The sequence below is a fragment of the Acomys minous genome, assembly GCF_964271855.1.
Source record: "Acomys minous genome assembly, chromosome: 6".
Lineage (NCBI taxonomy): Eukaryota > Metazoa > Chordata > Mammalia > Rodentia > Muridae > Acomys > Acomys minous.
In genome coordinates this window covers 22,482,389-22,502,485 of record NC_140487.1, presented here as the reverse complement: position 1 = coordinate 22,502,485, position 20,097 = coordinate 22,482,389, and the positions used below count along the sequence as shown (strand labels likewise).

At 41.3% G+C, this 20,097-nt stretch overlaps 1 protein-coding gene across 1 annotated transcript in view; it reads right to left on the bottom strand.

Moving 5' to 3' along the window:
* Window positions 1-3,725: 3,725 nt before the first annotated feature.
* HEPACAM2 (HEPACAM family member 2) overlaps window positions 3,726-20,097 on the bottom strand; it is a 35,486-nt gene continuing 19,114 nt past the window's right edge. The window contains exons 4-10 of the mRNA XM_084786919.1: window positions 18,932-19,228; window positions 11,247-11,372; window positions 11,115-11,139; window positions 10,990-11,027; window positions 9,620-9,693; window positions 6,532-6,638; window positions 3,726-4,511 (exon numbers count right to left, since the gene is read on the bottom strand). Coding sequence (XP_084643045.1) covers window positions 4,508-4,511; window positions 6,532-6,638; window positions 9,620-9,693; window positions 10,990-11,027; window positions 11,115-11,139; window positions 11,247-11,372; window positions 18,932-19,228 — 671 coding nt within the window. The 3' untranslated portion in view covers window positions 3,726-4,507. The remainder of the gene's footprint in view (window positions 4,512-6,531; window positions 6,639-9,619; window positions 9,694-10,989; window positions 11,028-11,114; window positions 11,140-11,246; window positions 11,373-18,931; window positions 19,229-20,097) is intronic.

The following is a 20,097-nucleotide window of genomic DNA, read 5'->3' as shown; positions in this document are numbered from 1 at the left end:
CTCTTCTTCAACTGTGATACCATATATGCCGTGAGAAACTTTTCTGGATTGCTTTGACATTCTAACATACTCCTACAGCTGTGTTTTGAATACATAACTAAATATATAGAGTAATGAACCCTATATAATTGATCCTCAGCATAGCTACAGTAGGGTGACAAGGGCTTCAGTAGACGTGTGATGAAAGCATGGGAAAGAACCTCGTCACCTTGGTGCCATCTTCATGAACTGTTTACTGTGATGAGGAAAACTATGGTTCTCAATGGGGTGGGACAGGGTTTTGCACACACCACTGATACTATACCAACGAATCACAATCCAAGCCCACTGTGGGATACATTAAAACTGGACAGAAACCTTTTTGTATTTATTTTCTGCCATGTTTTGAGGGCAAACCTGAGGCCCAGGCTACCTGAGTGTCAGTTTTACTATCCATAAAATATCCGTTGACCACCGATCTGTATCTTAGAAAATACTAAACATTATTTTATAAGTAATGAAAATAACATATCAAGGTTTGATCAGACTTTCAAGACTCTACTTAAAGAGCAAACAACTTTCATAGGGTCTTGGTGACAGTAAGAAAAACAAAAACAGCTCTCAAAGTTATTAAGTGACCCTGGGAGTCAAAGGAACTTGGCTATTGGAAACAAGGTAATTTATTTGTCTCCTCTGGATGGCATTTTTACTAAACATAGAAGGGGCCCGTAGGGTTGGAGAGATGGCCCAGAGGTTAAGAGCATTCTCTGCTCTTCCAGAGGTCCTGAATTCAATTCCCAGCAACCACATGGTGGCTCACAACCATCTACAGTCCAATCCGATGCCCTCTTCTGTCCTGCAGGTGTATATGCAGGCAGAGCACTGTATACACAATAAATAAATACATCTTAAAAAAATAAGTAAAGAAAGAAAGGGCATGCAATTCAACTCAGTGAAGTTCAAAAGATGCTTATTGTGTGGGTTCTAAAATGTGTATAGCAGGAAAGAGGCCACAGGAGACTCTCAGAAGAGCAGGCTGCTGTTGGGCCTCCGAAGCCCCAAGCTCCTGTGACAACTGCTCATGTTAAATTTAAAGAGGGCTTCTTCCTAAACCCAAGGTACAATTCTTCTGGGGATTTTCTCAGGCATGAAAACGATCTCTCAGTTTACTCTCCGTCAAGGGAAAGCCCTGGGGCGGTCATCTTTCCCAGGAACATATTGAAATGTGCAAGTTCTTAAAGACACAAACAAAGTGAGTAAACTGTTTGTGGAAAGCCACTTGGATTTGAAGCTAATACAGTGCTCAAGGAAAGGCTGACAGAAGACCCATTGCTCTCTGCTCTGTTTCAGGATGCCACGTCCAGAGGATCATGTGGTGCCTTGAAACGGACGGTTGCCCCCAGGCTCGGAGCCAGACAGTGAGTTACAAGATGAGCTCTGCCACCCATTGTCCTTGGGGAAATCACCGAGGCCCCTCGGTCTCACGGTCTCCGAGCACACTTGTTGTAGTCCACAGGTTTGTCATGTTCTCTAGTTTCATCGCGAGCATATTATTTATGCCAAAGTGCTTACAGACGGCAAGGTTAAGGGGCTGGGGGTATGGCTGAGTGGCCGAGCATTCCCCTAGCATGTACAAGGTCCCAGCACTGGGCAGAAAGACAGAGAGGGGGGGGGGGAGAGAGAGAGGGAGGGAGGGAGAGAGAAGAGAAAAAAAGAAAGCAAGGCTACTTTGTAGTCACAATACACACACTGTATCTATAAAATGAGAAGAAAAGATGAGTAATAAACTTACATCCACATCTAATCTCTGTGCCTATGGGGGGCAGAAACACTGTTTTTTTTATTGTCTCATGAAACTAAACCATATGTATGCATGTTTGACTGTGAACTATAGGGGAATAAAAAGAATGACAGGAATAAACATGATTATTTAAAGCAATGTAGAAGGAGAAAACAACGGCTTCCTGAAAAATAAATGAAAACTTGGAGAAAACACAGTAAAATTAGCTGCCCACCTGCCCAGTATTTACTGTGTTGTCTCACTCAAGTTTTATTATTGCAATAAAACTTTTGAAAGGATGTAAGCTCCTGGAGTGAAGGGTCATGTGGCCTGTCTTCTGAGAGTGTGCCAATTTAATTGAAATCGCCTTATTCACATGGAAATAAAAACAGATAACCAAGGAAAGCAGCATTTTTACATACTTCTAAGTTTTGCTTGAAATCCAACCATAGGATGAGAGCAGAATTCTTTTCCAAGTGATCGGTGCTACCATAAAGCTAAAATCCAGCGAAGCTAAGATTATGTTTAGTAATAAAGAAAGAACTTTAGGCTGGCTTTTAAAGATTAATTTGGTAATTAGGTGAACATCTGGGTTTTGGTTCGTCACTTCCCTTGGAAACCTTGATTAATTTATGAGATTTTTTTTTTCATCCCCGTTTACTAAAAAAGCAGCGAGTCGTCCGGCGTTCCACACCAATGAAGGCAAAAGTTAATTGGATTCGAGATCTTTTCCCATTTCCCCCTTCAGCAGTTCCTTGCTGCTGCTCTGAGTGGAACTAGGCGCGAAGGGATTCTGTCTGTTTGTGTGTGTGCGAGCGAGATACAGAAATGAGAGGAATTACAAGTGATTGGAAAAGTGAGCTTGAAAAAAATATTATTTGGTATTTCCTTTGGTTTTGGGCAAGAAAGTCTGGAAGGATGAACAAAAAAGCTAACCCTAGAACTAGTCAACATATTTTCTTGCTGCACACTTTAAAAAATAAAAAGGATTTGATTTGGGGAACATGTGTATGTGCTACAAGAAATGGCTGTCTGAGGGTTTTTTGCTTTGCTTGTTTGCTTTGGTTTAGGGTTTAGGGTTTGGAAAGAGAAAGTTAGAAAGGCAGCCAGAGTTCACAGTCTGCCCTCCTAGCAAGAGATGCAACAGCAGGTACCACGCTTTCTGGCTCCCCTTGGGGTGGGGGTTGGGGGTGGGGAGGTGGGATGGGGTGGGGTTGGGGCGGGAAGGGTAAGGGAGGGCAGGCGGAGGTGGTTACCTGACTACCAACATGGACAACTGCTCACGGGCAGGCACTTAAGGAATCATAGGCAGAGAAGAGTCATGAGACTTATCTCTTGATCTCGGTAGCATAAAACAACACACACACACACACACACACACACACACACACACACACACACACACACGGGGAACTCAGCGCACCGGCGGCTATAACCTCACTTCCGCTTTTACTTTGCCTCACATTGTGTCTCTCATCTGTTTTTCTTCACAACGTTATTTTTCCGAGTTATATTTGCCCTCGTAATCTACACATTCATATGAGCTGCTTTAGACCTTTTCTGGGGCTTGAAGGAGCAGGGTAGACATATGAAGAACGCAGGGGATGTCGAGAGGTTGTCTCTGAAAGATAAGCCAGGGATTTCAACTGTGGGAGAGCCAGCACTCTGGACACCCAGATGAATGCATAGGTTTATGGTGACCCTGAATTCGTTTTCTAATCAGATAGAGTAGTTCATGTTTTTACTAAGTACAGAACAAAGTATTGTGGGTAGCAAGAGTGGATGCTTTCATCAGAAATATCTGTAAGCATGGCTGCGCAAGAAGGCAGAATGGAGCTGTGAGACTCAGCCCTCATTGAGCATTCACCATGCACCTTCAGGACGGGCTGCGCAGAGTCACTTCAAATATTTTTAAAAAGAAATTCTATTAAAATGTTTCTTCTGCATAAAATACAAAAGAGAGAGGTTTTGATTTTTGATAATTTTCCATAATATCTACTTTATTTGCACCAATGGAAAATAAGAATAAAAACATCTCAACTCAATCTGACTTTAAAGTAGGACTTTACAATCTAAAGGATCAAGGCTGTGTCAAAGCAAACAGAATAACTTATTTCAATTTTCTTTCTTTGAACGAATGTGAAAATGAGACTTTAACAACCATTCCCTTAAACATTTTGACAGTCTTTAAAAAAAAAAAAACACCACAGGTAACAAAGTTCACTGAGAACCAGGGAAAAGGCACAGCCTTACTTTTATGTTAAATATCCTTAAGTTTTTGTGTCACAAATAACAAGAAATCAATTTGGGACACACACACACACACACACACACACACACACACACACAAACACACAAAAGGGTGTTTTATTTTCATAACTGTAGTGAGCATTTAGTAAAATAAAGTTTGTCACAAACATTTACCAAGGTGACATCTCCTGATTTGTAGGTGGCACAGGGCGGTGTCCATGCTGATGGCAGTAGAGCACAGGTGAGCCCTAACTGGGCTGCTTGAAACTTTCAACACACAACAACTGGGGAGCTTCATTATCTTCTTGCTCCAAGTCTGAATAATAAACACTGTCCACAGAGGAATGTTCCTCGGTCGCACAGCCCATTGCGTCTGCTCTGCGTTTGAACGTGTGACTGAGGGTTGCTGGGATTTTATTTTTTCACAGGTTCCAGATGTTTTCTCTCGAAATGTCCCTTTATTATCTCACGACGATATACTATTTTGCCCATGGACTCTTACCTGGTGAAGAGATGCAGGAAACATAGTAAGTGTTCTGTAGGTTTCTATAGGTTTGTGGGTGAGAGAACCCTAACTGCTCACTCCTTTCTACAGAAGTGAAGATGAAGACTACGAATGTTTTGAGCTGATTCAAGCTCATTTATTTATCAATAGTATAAAGGGCAAACAATTGTTTTGTAGATAATTCTATTTAGCATTCTTGTAGTAAAGATAGATAGATATTTAGGACACAGAGTATGTAAAAAAAAAAACTGAATTTAAATAGAGATTTCAAAATTACCACAAAAATTGTGTGTGTATGTGTGTATGTGTGTGTGTGTGTGTGTGTGTGTGTGTGTGTGTGTGTGCGTGATGTATAAGCGTGCTGTGTTTCCATGTGTGCACATGCACATATGGGTGGGGACATGTACAAGAGTGTATGTATGTGTATGCGAGTAGGTGGTCCATCATCAGGTGTTTTCCTCAATCGCTTTTTACGTTGTGTGTGTGTGCACGCTTATTGGAGACAAGGCTTCCCTGAACCTGGAGCTTGCTAGTTAGGTTAGAGTAACTGGCCCACAAGCTCCTGAGATTTTTATGTCTCTGGTTTCCAGCACAGAATTAACAGGTGTTTGCTGCTTTGCCACACTTTTTATGTGGGTTATGGCATTAAAACTCAAGTCCTCACTTTCATGGCATGTATTTTACAAATTGAGCCATTTCCCCCCAGCTCCAAAATAATTTTTATTTTTTACCGGATTCAACCTTAAACAGCAGACAGAGTCTCAGCAATGGTGACAACATGCTAAGTAACCTGATTTGATCCTTATGCAATGTATTTCTGGCCCAATATAGCACACTGTACCCTCGTACCCCACAACTATACACAACTAACATATATTAATCAAAAAGTAAAAGAAAAGAGAATGAAAACAAAAAAACCTTCCCCTGCTTCACATTCCAGAAAGTTAAGAGGGCCAGGTATTATTTTAGAGTTTTATTTTTCAAGAATCATGGTATTGTACTTCCTTCTTGTACTGCCTCAAGCCAAAACTTTTTTAAAAATTCAAACCAGAAATTCTTAGTTCCGTTAGGAATTGGTTTTTACCTACCTGACTTTGTAAGTATTTTCTCTGAAGTCTCTTGTCACACATTTAGCCCTCAAACACTTGCAGTGCCCCTGAGTGTGGGCTTTTTTTCCCCCTCCATCTGATGGTTTTCACTGCACTCATGGACTCCTAACTGTTGTTTTTAGTATATGCCCAGAAGTGAGCAGGGATTACTCTGTTGGGACTGTTCCCTTTGCCAGAAGGGCTGTGGCTATTGAGGTTCTTTTCAGAGTCAAAAATGATAGCTAGAGAAAGGGTAGAAGATGATTTGTGGCAGCTAGGCCTGCAGGCGGCTACATACACCAAACCAGAAGCATTTCACTATTTCAAGACTGTGGGCTTAGTCTCCATGGCAAAGAAGAGACAGATGTACTAGTAACGGCTTTGAGCTTAACTGGATAAGTGGTTGGCTACCTTTGGCCTTGGAGGGACCAGTCTTATGCAGCTGGAAACAGTTGGCCTTGAGTGGAAACTTGTTGGGCCTTAGATGCTGACGGAGCCACTCACCCCTGGCAGCCTTCTTGCCTGGCCTTCTCTCTACATGAGAGAGCACTGTGGCTATAAAGTTAGTAAGGTCACTGGGAAGTCATGAGGATAACTTGAGCACTGGCCTGATTAACCGTTTCACACCAGGTGCGGATTCCTTGGAGACACACTGAAAAGCAGACACGTGTGCTGTAGACCGGCGATTTCAGAGTTCTGCCTCTCGTCCACCTGGCCACATGTATGGCTCTAGGTGGTATTTCTACACTTGCCTGTTTCACTTTTCAAACTTACTTTCAAATGACTATGTTTCTTGATGAATTTCACATATTTTGAAGATATGGTTTCCTCTTTTAATATTTTTGGAGGCTTCCACTAAATCCGTGGGGATGCAGAAGCTGACCTCTGAGGGCCTCCACTGTATCCACCAAACGCAGACTCATACTTACTCTGCATGGTCTTGCTGCACAGGGATGTGCTGAATAACTTCATAAATGGTTCCGTGAAGATCTGGCCCTGTTACACCATCGGAGGCTGCAGCCGACCTACTTGGCATCTAAAAAAAATACAGCATTTTAAAAGGAAAAACTTCAGCCAGGCGTGGTGGTGCAGGGCTTTAATCCCAGGACTTGGGAGGCAGAGGTAGGCGGATCGCTGTGAGTTTGAGGCCAGCCTGGTCTACAAAGTCAGGCTAGGACAGACAAGGCTACACAGAGAAACCCTGTCTTGGAAAAAAAAAATAAAGAAAAAAACTTAGGTGAAGATTAACTGGAAACATGCAGCCCCGAGGAGGACAGATGATCAGCCCCATTGGAATGAGGCTTCCTCCTTGCTAGAGTTTCCTGCACTCAAACTATGTTGTTTCAGGAGTAGCTTGACAAACAATCAACTTTTTTTTTTCATTTGAAGAGAAGCTGGAAATAATAGAAAGAAAAGTAGCAAAAAGGGAGATTTTTAAAAACCAACTTAGTGTAGAACTGAAAAACACATATAACTATTGTATTGTATCTTAAGTGCTCTTTTGAGCACTTTTTGTCAATTACATATGCAAGGATGGCTTATCAGAAAGAATAATGTGAAGTCAAAATCCTCATCATATTGCAAGTGAGTGAAGAGACAAAGGGTTCGGGTTTAATGTGGGGGATGACGCTGAAAACTAAAGCCTTAGCCGAACGTGAAAGAATGAAGTGTATTTATCTGGGAAAGATCACCACTGTGTTGAAACCTGCATTTTAAGTGTTTTCCTCACATTCTTCATATTTTATAATTTCTTTCTTCCTATAACCATTGTCTTCCAGTATATTGTGAGTCTAGTATTCCTTCCCACTCATCCTTATTTTAACCACATGTCTACCTACCTGCAGTCCTTTATACTTACACAGCACCTCCTGGAGAAGTGCTTGCTGGGTGACAATGAGGCATGGCTTCACGTGCCCCCGAGCTGCACTGGGATGCCCTAGCTTCCTGTGGTTTTGGAAACTGCTTCATTCCTCTTGTTAAAGTTCTCAAGAGAAGCACGGTGGCCACAGGCCATGGCTCCTCTAGTCGTTTTGTGTTGAGATTTTGATAGAACTTTCACTGAGATTGAATCTTCATTTTCCTTGGCATGCAGATGGTCAGTGGCTATGGTAGGTGTATGCTAACATATGATCTAATATTAGAACTATTGAATAATAGCAAATCCTTAATTTTATGCATTTGTCTTCTCTCCAACTCCTGGAAGAGGTGGTAAATGAATAATGAAACCTATGACAGGTAAAGAGAGAGTGAATCTCCCATATATACTACAATAATCAGATTGGTTTTATTTTATGATGCTAATAAATTAATAATTCAATTTATTTCCCTTCTCAGTGACAATTTAGAGAATTTTTTATTAGTAGTTTTCCTCGTATGTTCATTGCCTTGGACTGCCACTCTTCACATGTCAGTGCCACGCTGGCCTCTTCACACTCAAGAGCTTCCTCCCCATGTCACTGTCCTCACTGTCCTCCTTCAGTTACTCATTTTAATTTCTCACTTCAGCCCCAAAGCATCTGACATGGCCAATTAAGAATGTCAGAAAAATTCTCACGAATTCGAGCATGGTTCCCAATCAAGTTATGTTGTGCCTTACAGAATTAAGCAAAGCTTCCGAGACGCAGCTCAAGGGCACGTTTCTCTGCTTCAAGTCCCTGACACTGAAGTACTTGGAGGCAGCAGAAGCTTCAATTACTGTCCCAGTCTGCCTGTAATTAATACCCCATACTGTGTACCCAGTATCAATCACCGGGCTCAATGCAAACTCCTTACATACATTTCACTGCTTTATAGTGAACTATTAGGAATAAAATATGTGTATTAAAAAAAATAAACTCTATGTTTCAAAACTCAGTATATCTTTTACCTCTTCAGTCTCCTGCTCTAATCTTTGACGATGCACTTTAGAAGAGGGTTTTATAGCATGATGGGAGTTCTTCTAGTGAACAGATCAACCACATATTTATTTTGTCCTTTCGGTTGTAGAAGTGAAGAGCGAAGCACTCCTGCCTAAGATTGAAGAGGGCAGTACAAATCCCCTGTCAGGTGCATCTCCTCTCTGGGACAATACGGGCACTACTGACTCGCCCTCAGGGAGGATGGAATCCAATCAACTCCTCTCCCATTACTCACAGGACATTTCCGAAATAAACTCTGTAGCTAGGAAACTCACTGGATGAAGCACCCAGAGTGATAGGATGCTTAGAACAAAGGGACCATTTCCCTAATAGCAAATAGTTCCTTTCTAAAAAATGGAAGAAGGGACACCCAGAAGCAAGCGATCCATTTTCGGTTCCATCAGTAAGTGGACTATTATAGGGTAATAAGGAGTCAGGGGAAAACTGCCCTTCCCAACCCTGCGAGTGCTCATGAGTTTATAGTTCAGGGGCACATTCTGCATGAAACTGATTGTTTACAATTCTTTAAAAAGAGACTGACTGAAAACAAATGGTTTCAACTATAAAAGCCCCTGACTTTTTAAACGATTGCACCTTTAGGGTAATAATAAAACTGTATAGCTGTATATTATTAGGCTTTTCCTATATGACAGCTCCCTTATGGCAAGCAAGGAGCTTCAAGGATGTGATCGAATATCTTTGAAGAGCTATTGAGAGTTACAAGGCAGAAAGGAAGGGAACCGAGGAATAGACCAAGCTCTGCAAAGTTAAGGGCTGAGGTCACTGAAGCTATGTGAATAACTTAAGCCAGGGACGCTGGAGGCCATGTTTTTCTTTTCTCTATGTATCCAGCCTAGTTAATTCTCTATTCATAGAATGTACCAGGTAAAGAGTGTTTCTCCTCATTTGTGACAGCTTTACTGTCTCTAGAAGAGAAGAGAAACAAGAAGAGTGCCTCAGCCCCACGGATCTCAGGATCCAGGGAGTCAACACTGCAGAGCACAGCGAGGGCTAGCGAAGCCGTTGGGGCATCACTGCTCCAGTTCTCAAACGAATTCTGCTTACACCTCTGGGGAAAGCAGAGTTCTACTTCTTTTAATCAGCCACTAGGAAAACCAACCCTGGCAACACCAGATGCATCTGGAAAAGTCACAAATTCGTATATTCCGAAGTCACCCAGAGCATCTTCATGGCCTGAAAGGAAAAAGGACACATACTTACAGAAGCTTTCCTCTGAGACTTAAAAGTCTATGCATTTGTTTGTTTGTTTGTTTCTTGGAAATATCAGAAGAGCTTATCTTTATTGTCAGCCTTAAGTGGTATTTGCATGAAACCATTTCGTATTTCCTAGTCCTGTATGGTCGTATTGGCATTGAATGGGTTGGGGAATAAATCCGTCTTAGGAGGAAAAAAAAAAAAGATGAAACTAAACTTGACCAGGCTTGATGTGGGAATATTGTTTTACCCACTCAAATACACTAATCCGGACAAGAGTGGAGAATGAAGATCACTAAGGCCTTAGCCTAGAGGTCACAGCAGCCTTTGAGGCACTCCTAGTATCTACTGTGTTCCAATAGATCTAACACAGAACATTGGAAACACGAGTAGTAACAGCAGACACACACACACACACACACACACACACACACACACATACACACACGAAGGGCCTGCTGCAGCACAGTAGGGATATCACGCAAGGCTCATCTGGGAAATGAAGGGCATGGAGCTGGTTGGGAGGAGCCAGATGGTCTTGGGACCCCTCCCCTCTGTGATGCCCAATTACTAGATAAGAGCAAAGACTAGAAAAGAGGGAAAGCCTTGTTTTGTTTTTTTAAATTAAGAGCCCCATTAGGCTTTTCACATCCTTTCACTTTAATTCTCATAGCAGCCCCAGGAGGAAGTTTTTATCTCTTTTAAATAGATAAGGAAATTGAGGCCAAGAAAAATAATTTTCCCAAGGGGGAACGTCAGATATAGGACTGAAGCCTCTCAGTGACACCACTGTCGTAAGCCTAAGACTTATTGTTAACTTAGAACAGTTCAGTGCAGGGTCAACAATGACGGCTGAGGGACAAAGGAGCAGTCCCGGCCCTGCTGGTTCCTCCACTTCTTCCTCTCCTTAGGATGGGGCCGCCAGCACTGTGTGTCCTCCAGAAAACCTCAAAAGGGCCCCTGTGCTCTCACAGACTGATGGGTGAGAATGGAGCAGAAGTCAGTAACGTCACCTCTCTGATCTTCAGTTGTCTTGTCTGTGAATGGAGAGACGAGTCCTTCCCTAGCTCACCCTACAGCCGTGTACATAAAACCTTCCACAGAGCCGCTGCAGAGGCAGCCCCCATAAAGGGAAGACACTGGGCAGCGGAGGGATTGCGCTTGTCCTAACTCATCCGCTGCACTGACCGTGCTGTCTGTAACTACCAGCAGAGAGCACTGATGATTACCCATGGCATCACCATGGATAACACTCCTCCCCAGTCTGATGTTTACCTGAAAACGTTTGAGCTTTTCTGTATTCTGACTCAGGTCTGGAAAGACAAACAGATTCATTAATCAAGGGTTATAATTGAGGAGGGGAAATTCTAAAGTTATTTTCATAGAAACATATACATTACCTGCCTTCTAGCTTCTGTCTTATAGCTAAAGGCAAAAGAAAGGGGGGGGGGGAGGAGACACAGTAAGGCTTTAAAAAAAGTTTAGGGTTGTTTAGAAGAATAAAATGTATTATTTGTTCCATTTTAACTTACCTTTGTAAGGTTGATATTTTTTCCACAGAAAAAGAAGACACATAGATATAATCAAAAACAGTGATATTCCAGTTATACTTGCTAATGGGGACAGCGATTTTCCTTTTTGTGCAAGCTTCTCCAATCCTAAAAAAATAGCAATAAATTACTATATGACCTGAAGTGTTTATGGTTGCTCTCTACTTAAATAGAACACCACTGCCTGCCTCACTCCCTCTTCTTTCTCTTGCCTTCATCCCCAAATGGCAGGATACATTAACTTCAACTTTAAGCCCCAAACTCCCTGGGGATATTTATGACTGGAGATGTGGCTGATTTACCTGGGAAATGCTGGCATAATGTGCCAAAATTGTTCCTTCTCACTTTTCACATGTGTTTGCCACTTCCCCACTGAGGAGTGGAGAGAAACCTGTCTCCTGAAAATTGTTTTCTGTTTTGTTTTGTTTTTCAAGATAAGGTTTCTCTTGTAGACCTGGCTGTCCCAGACTTGCTTTGTAGACCAAGATGGCCTCGAACTCACAGATATCCGCCTGCTTCTGCCTCCTGAGTGCTGGGATTACAGGCATGTGCCACCACGCCCGGCTCAAGATTGTCTTCTGATCTCCACATGCGCACTGTGGAACACGTGCATCTACACACACACACACACACACACACACACACACACACACACAACACACAACACACCACACAACAATGAAATGAAACAGTTAAACATAAAAATCCCACCTTGAAACTTAAAGTCACTTTATTTTGTAGGACATTCCTTTTACTACTGGAACTGTATTAAGTATGGTGCCAATAGATGTAGCACATGCTGAATGCTTACAGTATACCAAGCTCTGAGCTAAGGATGCATGATCCATAGTAACTACTGAATCTCCTTGGCAGTCTTATTAGACAGCAATTATTTTATCATCTCTTCTGGACGAGGAAGCTGAGGCTCGCAAAAGTCACTTGGGTTATAATAGTGGGGACAATCCCAGGCTTTCAGTATTGCAGTCTGCCCCCTTCCAGTGCTGTTTAATACAACTTGTTGTATCTTGTGGTTATGTTAACACCAGCTCTGGACTATGATATGCTTAGTAACATATTAACCTGTATGGAAGGAAGTAGTTGTAATCTTTATCATGCAGCTCTGATATTGATGTGGAAATGAGTTGCAGCAGTCACCAGTCTGCCCAGACTGATGTGCCCTGAAATCATAATTCAAAAACTGTAATAGCACTTCCATTCTGGACAGCCTGAGAATCTCGGTGTGATGAAGAATGTAGTGGCTACTCAGTTCTTCAATACATGCCTTGCCAGCATCCTCTCCTTCTTCCTCCATCAAGGTTCTGTTAATGTCCCCAGGGGTTAAAATGAATGCCAGCCTTTACCCACCTCTTTTTCTCAATACAGGGCTACCTAAGAAATCTCAGGTTTCCTCTGTAGAATATTATCATTTAAAAATGTCTAGTCTTTTTCCACTGTAGCATAGCTTGTATACCACACTCTAGTAGACAGGTTATGAAAACCATGCTATCTCCTCTAATTTGAACATACATTGCTACTCTCATATCCACTTTAAGGCTGAGAGACAAGGATGTTTTTTATTATGAAAAACTCTGTGCCATTTTGAGGCACTGTGGTCTCGTAAACTATCCACTAGTGTTCATGTTAATACCTTGTTTGCTCATCAGTGATGCAAGCAATTTCTCTGCTGAACTGTTTAATCAAGCATTTATTTTTGCAGTCTAATTTTGTCATATCATGGTTGAATGTCACCATAGGTTGGCTATGGATAAAAGAGGCCACCAAAGTCAAAATTATTCTGTTGTAAGAAACAGCCTCTCTCTGGGTGGCATGCTCTCCCTCTGGCTGGTATCAAGGCCCTAACATCTTCCTTCTTTTTGGCATGAGACCCTGGGAAAATTGTTTAAAAGATTTGTTATTTTTATGTGTGTGTGTGTGTGCGCGCGTGTGCGTGTGCATGTGCGTGTGCGTGTGCGTGTGCGTGTGTGTGTGTGTGTGTGTGTGAAAACAGGTACAAGGAACATACTTGTTTGGTGTTTGGTACAAGGAACACACTTTCCCGCATCCTTCATTTTTAACATTTCCCCACTTAGACAAGTATTTAAGTGATCAAAATTTTAGAGTCTCTTCCACAGAAGGCCCCAACATTCCCATTCCTCATTTTTATGTCCTTAGACGCCTCGCCTCTCACTTCCTCCCATTGGATTCTACTTGTCTGGAGCCAGAGACTCACCTTGTTGTGATCCATTCCTGCCAGTCCAAAAGCTTGGGTGAAGTGAAGGCCAGTGTTCTCCCCGCAGAGAGGGAGGATGCACATGGTCATCTTCTGAAAACAAATAATCTTTCTTGCTCCACCCCACCCTCCATCTAGAGTGCACTGGTTCCTTGCCCTGGTGCCTGTTTCTCCATGTAGAATGCACATCAAAAGCAACGACTGTTGCTGTAGTCTCAGTCCTAGGCGACTGTGGTTTGAGATAGATGAGCTTCTAGAACTCTGACTTGAAAATGGGACAGTGGGGGAAATTCTGGCCTTCTTGCTCAGAGTATATATTGGGACCTATGATGCACATCTGGGCACTTGGAAGAGCTTCCTTTTTTCTTCTTTCAGAGTTTATGCTATTCATTTGTACAGAGCACGCCATCCTCCCCACTATTTAAACACAATGGACTCATTTACCAAAGCCAGAGTGCAAATGCTACTTGCCCCCTCCTTAAGCAAACAAATAAAATGGAATAACACGTTAAGTGCAAATATGGGCAAGAGGTGTGGTGTCCACAGTATCGCTACCCTGCTGTTTGAGGCTGGACCCCAAACAGGACAGCCATATGTTACCTAGGCAGTGTGTCTATTTGTAGATAAGAATGGAGCCCTGAGAACTCTTCCATCCAATCTGCTCATTAATTATGGCAGCTGCCTCATGTCCCCATGGAGATGTGCTGTGTTCCTTGCACACTCCTTGTGGCCCCACATGACACACACAGTTATTCTGTGATACATTCTCAAGCAGCTATCAGCAAAGTTCTGAGGGTTCAGATGTCAAGGTTAAAGTTGTATCTCAATCTCTGTTTTCACTGACTTAAAGTTGGGAAAGCTGTAGCTAAATGGGTGAAATGAATCACTTTCTCTTCCTATTTCATATCCTTTTGTACTTTTTTTTTTTGACAGGGTCTCTCTGTGTTAGCCTTGGCTGTCCTAGACTCGCTTTGTAGACCAGGCTGGCCTCGAACTCACAGTGATCCGTCTGCCTCTGCCTCCCGAGTGCTGGGATTAAAGGCGTGCGCCACCATGCCCAGCCCTTTTCCTACTTTTTAATAATGAGAAGATTTGGATTATAATTTGGAAATGAATGATTGATCCACATTACATATACATCTAAAACACACCTACTATAGATACCTTTTAAGTTATGTGCACATTCCTCAGGGCCTTGTGATTATATACTTGAATATCTTCATATACAAATCTTAAAATTCTAAGCAGATGGCTAAATTTCCATAAATATTCTTATTATAGATATATGTACAGTATAATGAATCTCATAGTAGTAATTTAAGTTCATTAAATACCTAAAAGATATTTGTATTTAAAAAGTCTTTGATTAAGGTAATAAAATAATTACTTTTTAACTATAAATGCTGATTTGTTATTTTAATGGATATTATCTTCTGAAAACAATTAGGCATTACTTTTAGCTATATATATTTCATTGTTTCTCATAAGTATGAAATAGCATGTCTTGTAGACAAAGTTTATACATTAAATTAGTTGAGAAAATTACTCAAAGAAAACTTCTTTAAATACATATCCATATTTTAAATTATTAATTGACCCCAATTCACTATTATGAGATGCAATACATAGATACTGCTCTATATGCGTGAACCTATAGATATTGATTAAGAAGGCAATAGTCACATGAACAGCTCAGTGACCTGAAAAGAATAGAATTTTAAAAAGATTTTAAAACAGAAAGGCTTTGAATTCAGACGTTACTTTGTCATGCATTTGCTGTGTGACCCTGGCAATTGCCTGTTTTCTTTAGATATCTCTACTGAGCTACAGAAAGGTCTATTAATAATATCTCAGGCTAGATATGAATCATAGTCCACAGAGGTGGACGTCTCCATCTGTCCAGCTTCACACAGGCCGAAGACAGAGAGGTAATTGTCACATTCTCTAGCTGTCCTCTCCCTAACTGAAGGTCGCCAATAAAACTTCTGATTATTTCCCGGGTTATTATTTTCTTTCCATGTCTGTGACCCTGGAGTCATCATTGAGTCCCTTCTGCCCTCTGCATCTTATTGCTGAGACTTTAAAGCAGCTACATAGTTTTGTCTCATTAAAAATAAAGAGATTCATCTGATTCCTGCAACTTGCCTCCGGAGACACAAAACTTCAACTTAGTTCTAGAAATGTCTGAAAGGCAAATATCCCAGCCTTAGAAAAAGATTTAAGACTCCCCACAAGTCTTAATACAGGTTGTTTGTCAGAGCGATTTTTTTCCACACGTGTTCAGCTGACCTTGTAAGCAGTGGTCATATGTGTCAGTTTGTGTATGCTTAATCTGGTTGCAGAAATTAATTCGTTTTGAAAAAGAAACATTGAACACAACATATCACATTGGCACTACTGATTTTCTTACTATTTTTACTATTGCTGGAGTCAAGGCTCTGTGAGCATTGAGGACTGGAAAATAGCTCTGAAAACCACAATGAGGCCGCTAATGTTGACAAGCCTGGATCCCTCTGGAACATGAGCACCTGCTCTCCTTATTTACTACAACAATCGCCAGTCACTGTACAGGTCGAACAGGTTTTGAGACTCTGCTAAAGACAATTATCTGATAGGAAGACTGTAGCTGTCTTTGGAATAAGATCTTAGTCAAATACTGGGGGTTTCTGATAGTATGAAAACTTCCTGGATGAGTGTTAATGCAGGAAGTTTAAGAAATGGGGATGTCTCAACTGTAATATACTACTACATACTATAGCTATATTTTCACTTGCAACAAACATAAGGAACACGTCTAACATGATGCCAAGATTGCCACCAAACAGTTCCGTATATGATTTGGTACATACACACACACACACACACACACACACACACACACACACACACACACATACACACACACACATATACACACACGCATGCACGTGTGCACACTTTGTTTTAAACTATCTTTCAGTTAGCTACATGCTGAAGAGATGGTTGAGATTATAAAATGTGTTAAATTACAAGGCAAAAGACATTCTTTAGTTGTGTGTTTGACATTTTATATTTTAAGCAGGAATTCTTGTAACGGGTTGTTTGATTCTCAGTGCCTATCCCTTATTAGGCCCAAAAGCAGGTGCCATGTAATGGATTAATGAATGCTAATTTTAATCTTTTTGAACACATATTCTTTGGGGTGTCTACAAAGAAAATATAGTATCTTTTGTTGCCCCAGTGAGACACAATTTAGCTAAGATTTTAGTAGCTTTATTCTCTAATATGCTAAGCACTAGAAAGATGTAGTTATGTAAAATTAAAATTCAAATTAATGGAAGGAAAAATAAAATTAAAACTTCAATTCTCAATTGCATAGCCATGTTTGGCTTGCTGAAAAGCTAAGCAAGGTTAATGGCTGCTATGTTGAAAGGTGATGATATTGACCATTTCATCTTAGCATAAAGTTCTACTGGACAGCAATATTCTAGGCAGTATTACCTTCCTCACGAACATGTCCAGCAAGACACTGTATGAACCCCAATGTACAAGACACTGTATGAATCCAATGTACTTGACCTTACAAGTATGGTTACCTTAAATCTCAAAGCGCTCTAAGAGAACACACATTTCTTCATCAACCTGCGGGCTTTATACACTTTGATAACTCTGTGTGACTCCCTAAGATCTTTTTAATGAAGGACTGAAAAAATAAATAAATAAAATATCACATATAAACAGGTGTTTTATCCTGGCTTCCTTTATTGAACGCAATATTCTGAGGTTCTCTCTGTTACGTGTCCTTTTCTAGGCACCAGGGATAATGGCAGGGAACAGAAGGCACCAGTGGATTCATGGCTGTTATGTTTTTCACACTCGTTCCTTCACCAATACAATCATCTAGAGCATTGTTTCCTAGTCAACCCTGTGGGATTCTTTTTTCTCAACTTGGATCTGTTTTGCCTTTTTTTCTGTATGCAAAGATACTGATAATAATAGAAGGAATAATAAGGGAAGATTTAAAAAAGAAAAGAGTGAATGAGGAGAAGGAGAAAGGGTAATAATAGAAAGGAGGACAAAGAGAAGGGGAGAAGAAAGCACAGTTGGGATGTCAAGCTGTAGATTCGACAGAACCTGGTGGCTGGCTGCGGCAGGGGGTGTAAGTAACAGGAAAGAGTTGGAGGTGGCATTTGGTTTTCTGCTAGGATGAAATAGTCTAGGGAAACTCACTTACAAAGCAGGGGGGGGTGTAGACAGAATAGGTATGAGGAAAGGAGGAAAACGGTCAGGTTCTGCTAATTTGAACTTATCTTTGGCTTCCGAGAGAAGAATCTAGAAGGTGGACAGAAGGTGGAAAGCCTTAGAGCTTTGAAGATAAAGATGTAAGATGGCCACTGTTACAGGACTCTATGGGAACGAGTAAAAATGTACAGGAAATCACACCAGGAAACAGAACCGCATTCCACAGAGAGGCTCATGGGATTGGAGTCTGTTACATGTCCTTAACAAGCTGCAATTCTTATCCTTTTGGACCATGGTAGTTCTAAAGATGCAACTTCTAGAGGATGCAGACTTTCATAGACTTTTGAAAGTGGTTTCCAAGATGATGAGGCTCCTGAGAAATATTTCTATTCATTTCAGGTACACCCAGGGTAAGGGAGAGAGAGAGCGACAGAGAGTGAGAGTGAGAGAGAGAGAGAGAGAGAGAGAGAGAGAGAGAGAGAGAGAGAGAGAGAGAGAAAGAGACAGAGAGACAGACAGAGACAGAGAGACAGAGAGAGAGAGAGAGAGAGAGAGAGAGAGAGAGAGAGAGACAGAGAGAGAGAGACAGAGACAGAGACAGAGACAGAGACAGAGACAGAGAGACAGACAGAGACAGAGAGACAGAGAGAGACAGAGACAGAGAGACAGAGACAGAGAGACCGAGAGAGAGACAGAGAGAGAGACAGAGAGAGAGAGAGACAGAGAGAGAGAGAGACAGAGAGAGAGAAGAGAGAGAGAGATGAGAGAGAGAGAGAGAGAGAGAGAGAGAGAGAGAGAGAGAGAGAAGGAACCAAGGAACCAATGAAGACCAAGGAGTGGAAAAATGAAAATCAAAGACTCTGAGTCATGCATATTTGCTCTTCTAACTTAATTTAACTGTGTACATAAACTCTTACATGATCAGTCTAATTCATTTCATACTCCTGCTTGTAAAAGAAGGAAAGCAATAATGTGCATTTTGAAGCAATTTACTGACTCGTTCTTCATAAGCTCCTCAGAGCTGACATTTGAATTTCTTTCCATTTTGTTTTGAGTTTTCATTCTTCGAGCCTCAAAATCCATGGTTTAGTTAAGTGAGAAAAGACACCATCTGAACAACAGCGCAGTGGATGTGTTCTCCTCTGCAAAGGCATTTGGGAAAGCAAGGCGAGCATGCCTCTATGCTTTATAACGGTTTGTCCTTTCACACACTTACCTACGGAAGTGATGATGATGGTGAACCGAGTTTCATCTTGTTTTCCCGTTATGTTGTTGTAAGCACAGCACACATAGTCAGCTGTCATCTGGGCCACTTTCTCAGATGCAACTTCCAGACGAGGCCCGTGCTTGATGACGTGTGTTGTGTTGTCAGATCGTCGGATCCAGGAGTAAGTGTTGGGGGGATATGAGTCAGCGGAACAGTCAAACAGGACAGCTTCTCCCAGGTCAACAGTGAACACTTCTCCCACTTTTAGCCCTTTATCAGAATTCACCTGAAGTCCATAAGGTCCATCTGTATTAAAGAAAAACAACGGAGGGCGTGTGTCTCACACTCAAACAGCCACAGCACAGTTTCTTCCAGGATTGAAGAGCTGAGTCTCAGCTTAATGTACCCTTGAAGAAACAGGCCCTCATTCAAACTCCCAGCTAGTGATGAGATTCACAAAAATGGAAATTACTTGATTGAACATATTTGTAATAGAGCTGGAACCTTAGTTTGCAGATTACAGGCACTGCCATCCTCAGTGTGGGGCTCTTTCCAGTGCCCTGTTGATAAATACACACTGTTGCTAGGCAAACACATTCTTTCTGGAATAGAAATTACACTTGAAAATATTTTTGCAACATATAAATACTATTTTCTTCTTAGCAAGCATACTTTAAGAAGTGTCTGTTTTTCTTCTCAATGCCAGGTCATGCAAATATTTATTGAAGGCAGAGTTTCAGAAGGAACACAGATTTGTGCAAACAGGTCTCGGGGTGTTTCATATTTTCTTAAACTTTTAACATATTAAAAATTATTATAAGCCTCAAATTCCATTTAAAATACACACACACACACACACACACACACGCACAAGCCAGTTTGCACGCACACACATACACACTTGTATGCATGCCCACACATTTGCACACCATGACTCACTGTGTCATTAACAGATATTCACTGAAAATCAAAAAGCTATTTAACTATGGTTATTTGACTGCGTTTGGCCACACTCTATACCTATGGCAATTTCTATAGATTCTTGTAGAGAATAAGGAAAATATTGAAAATATTTTCCAGATCCCAAGTTTCTCCTCTAGTTTAAGGCTTTTGGGCATGGCTATATTCAGTTTTTATTTATTAGACATGTGCCATGGGAAAGGACTAGAGGTAAC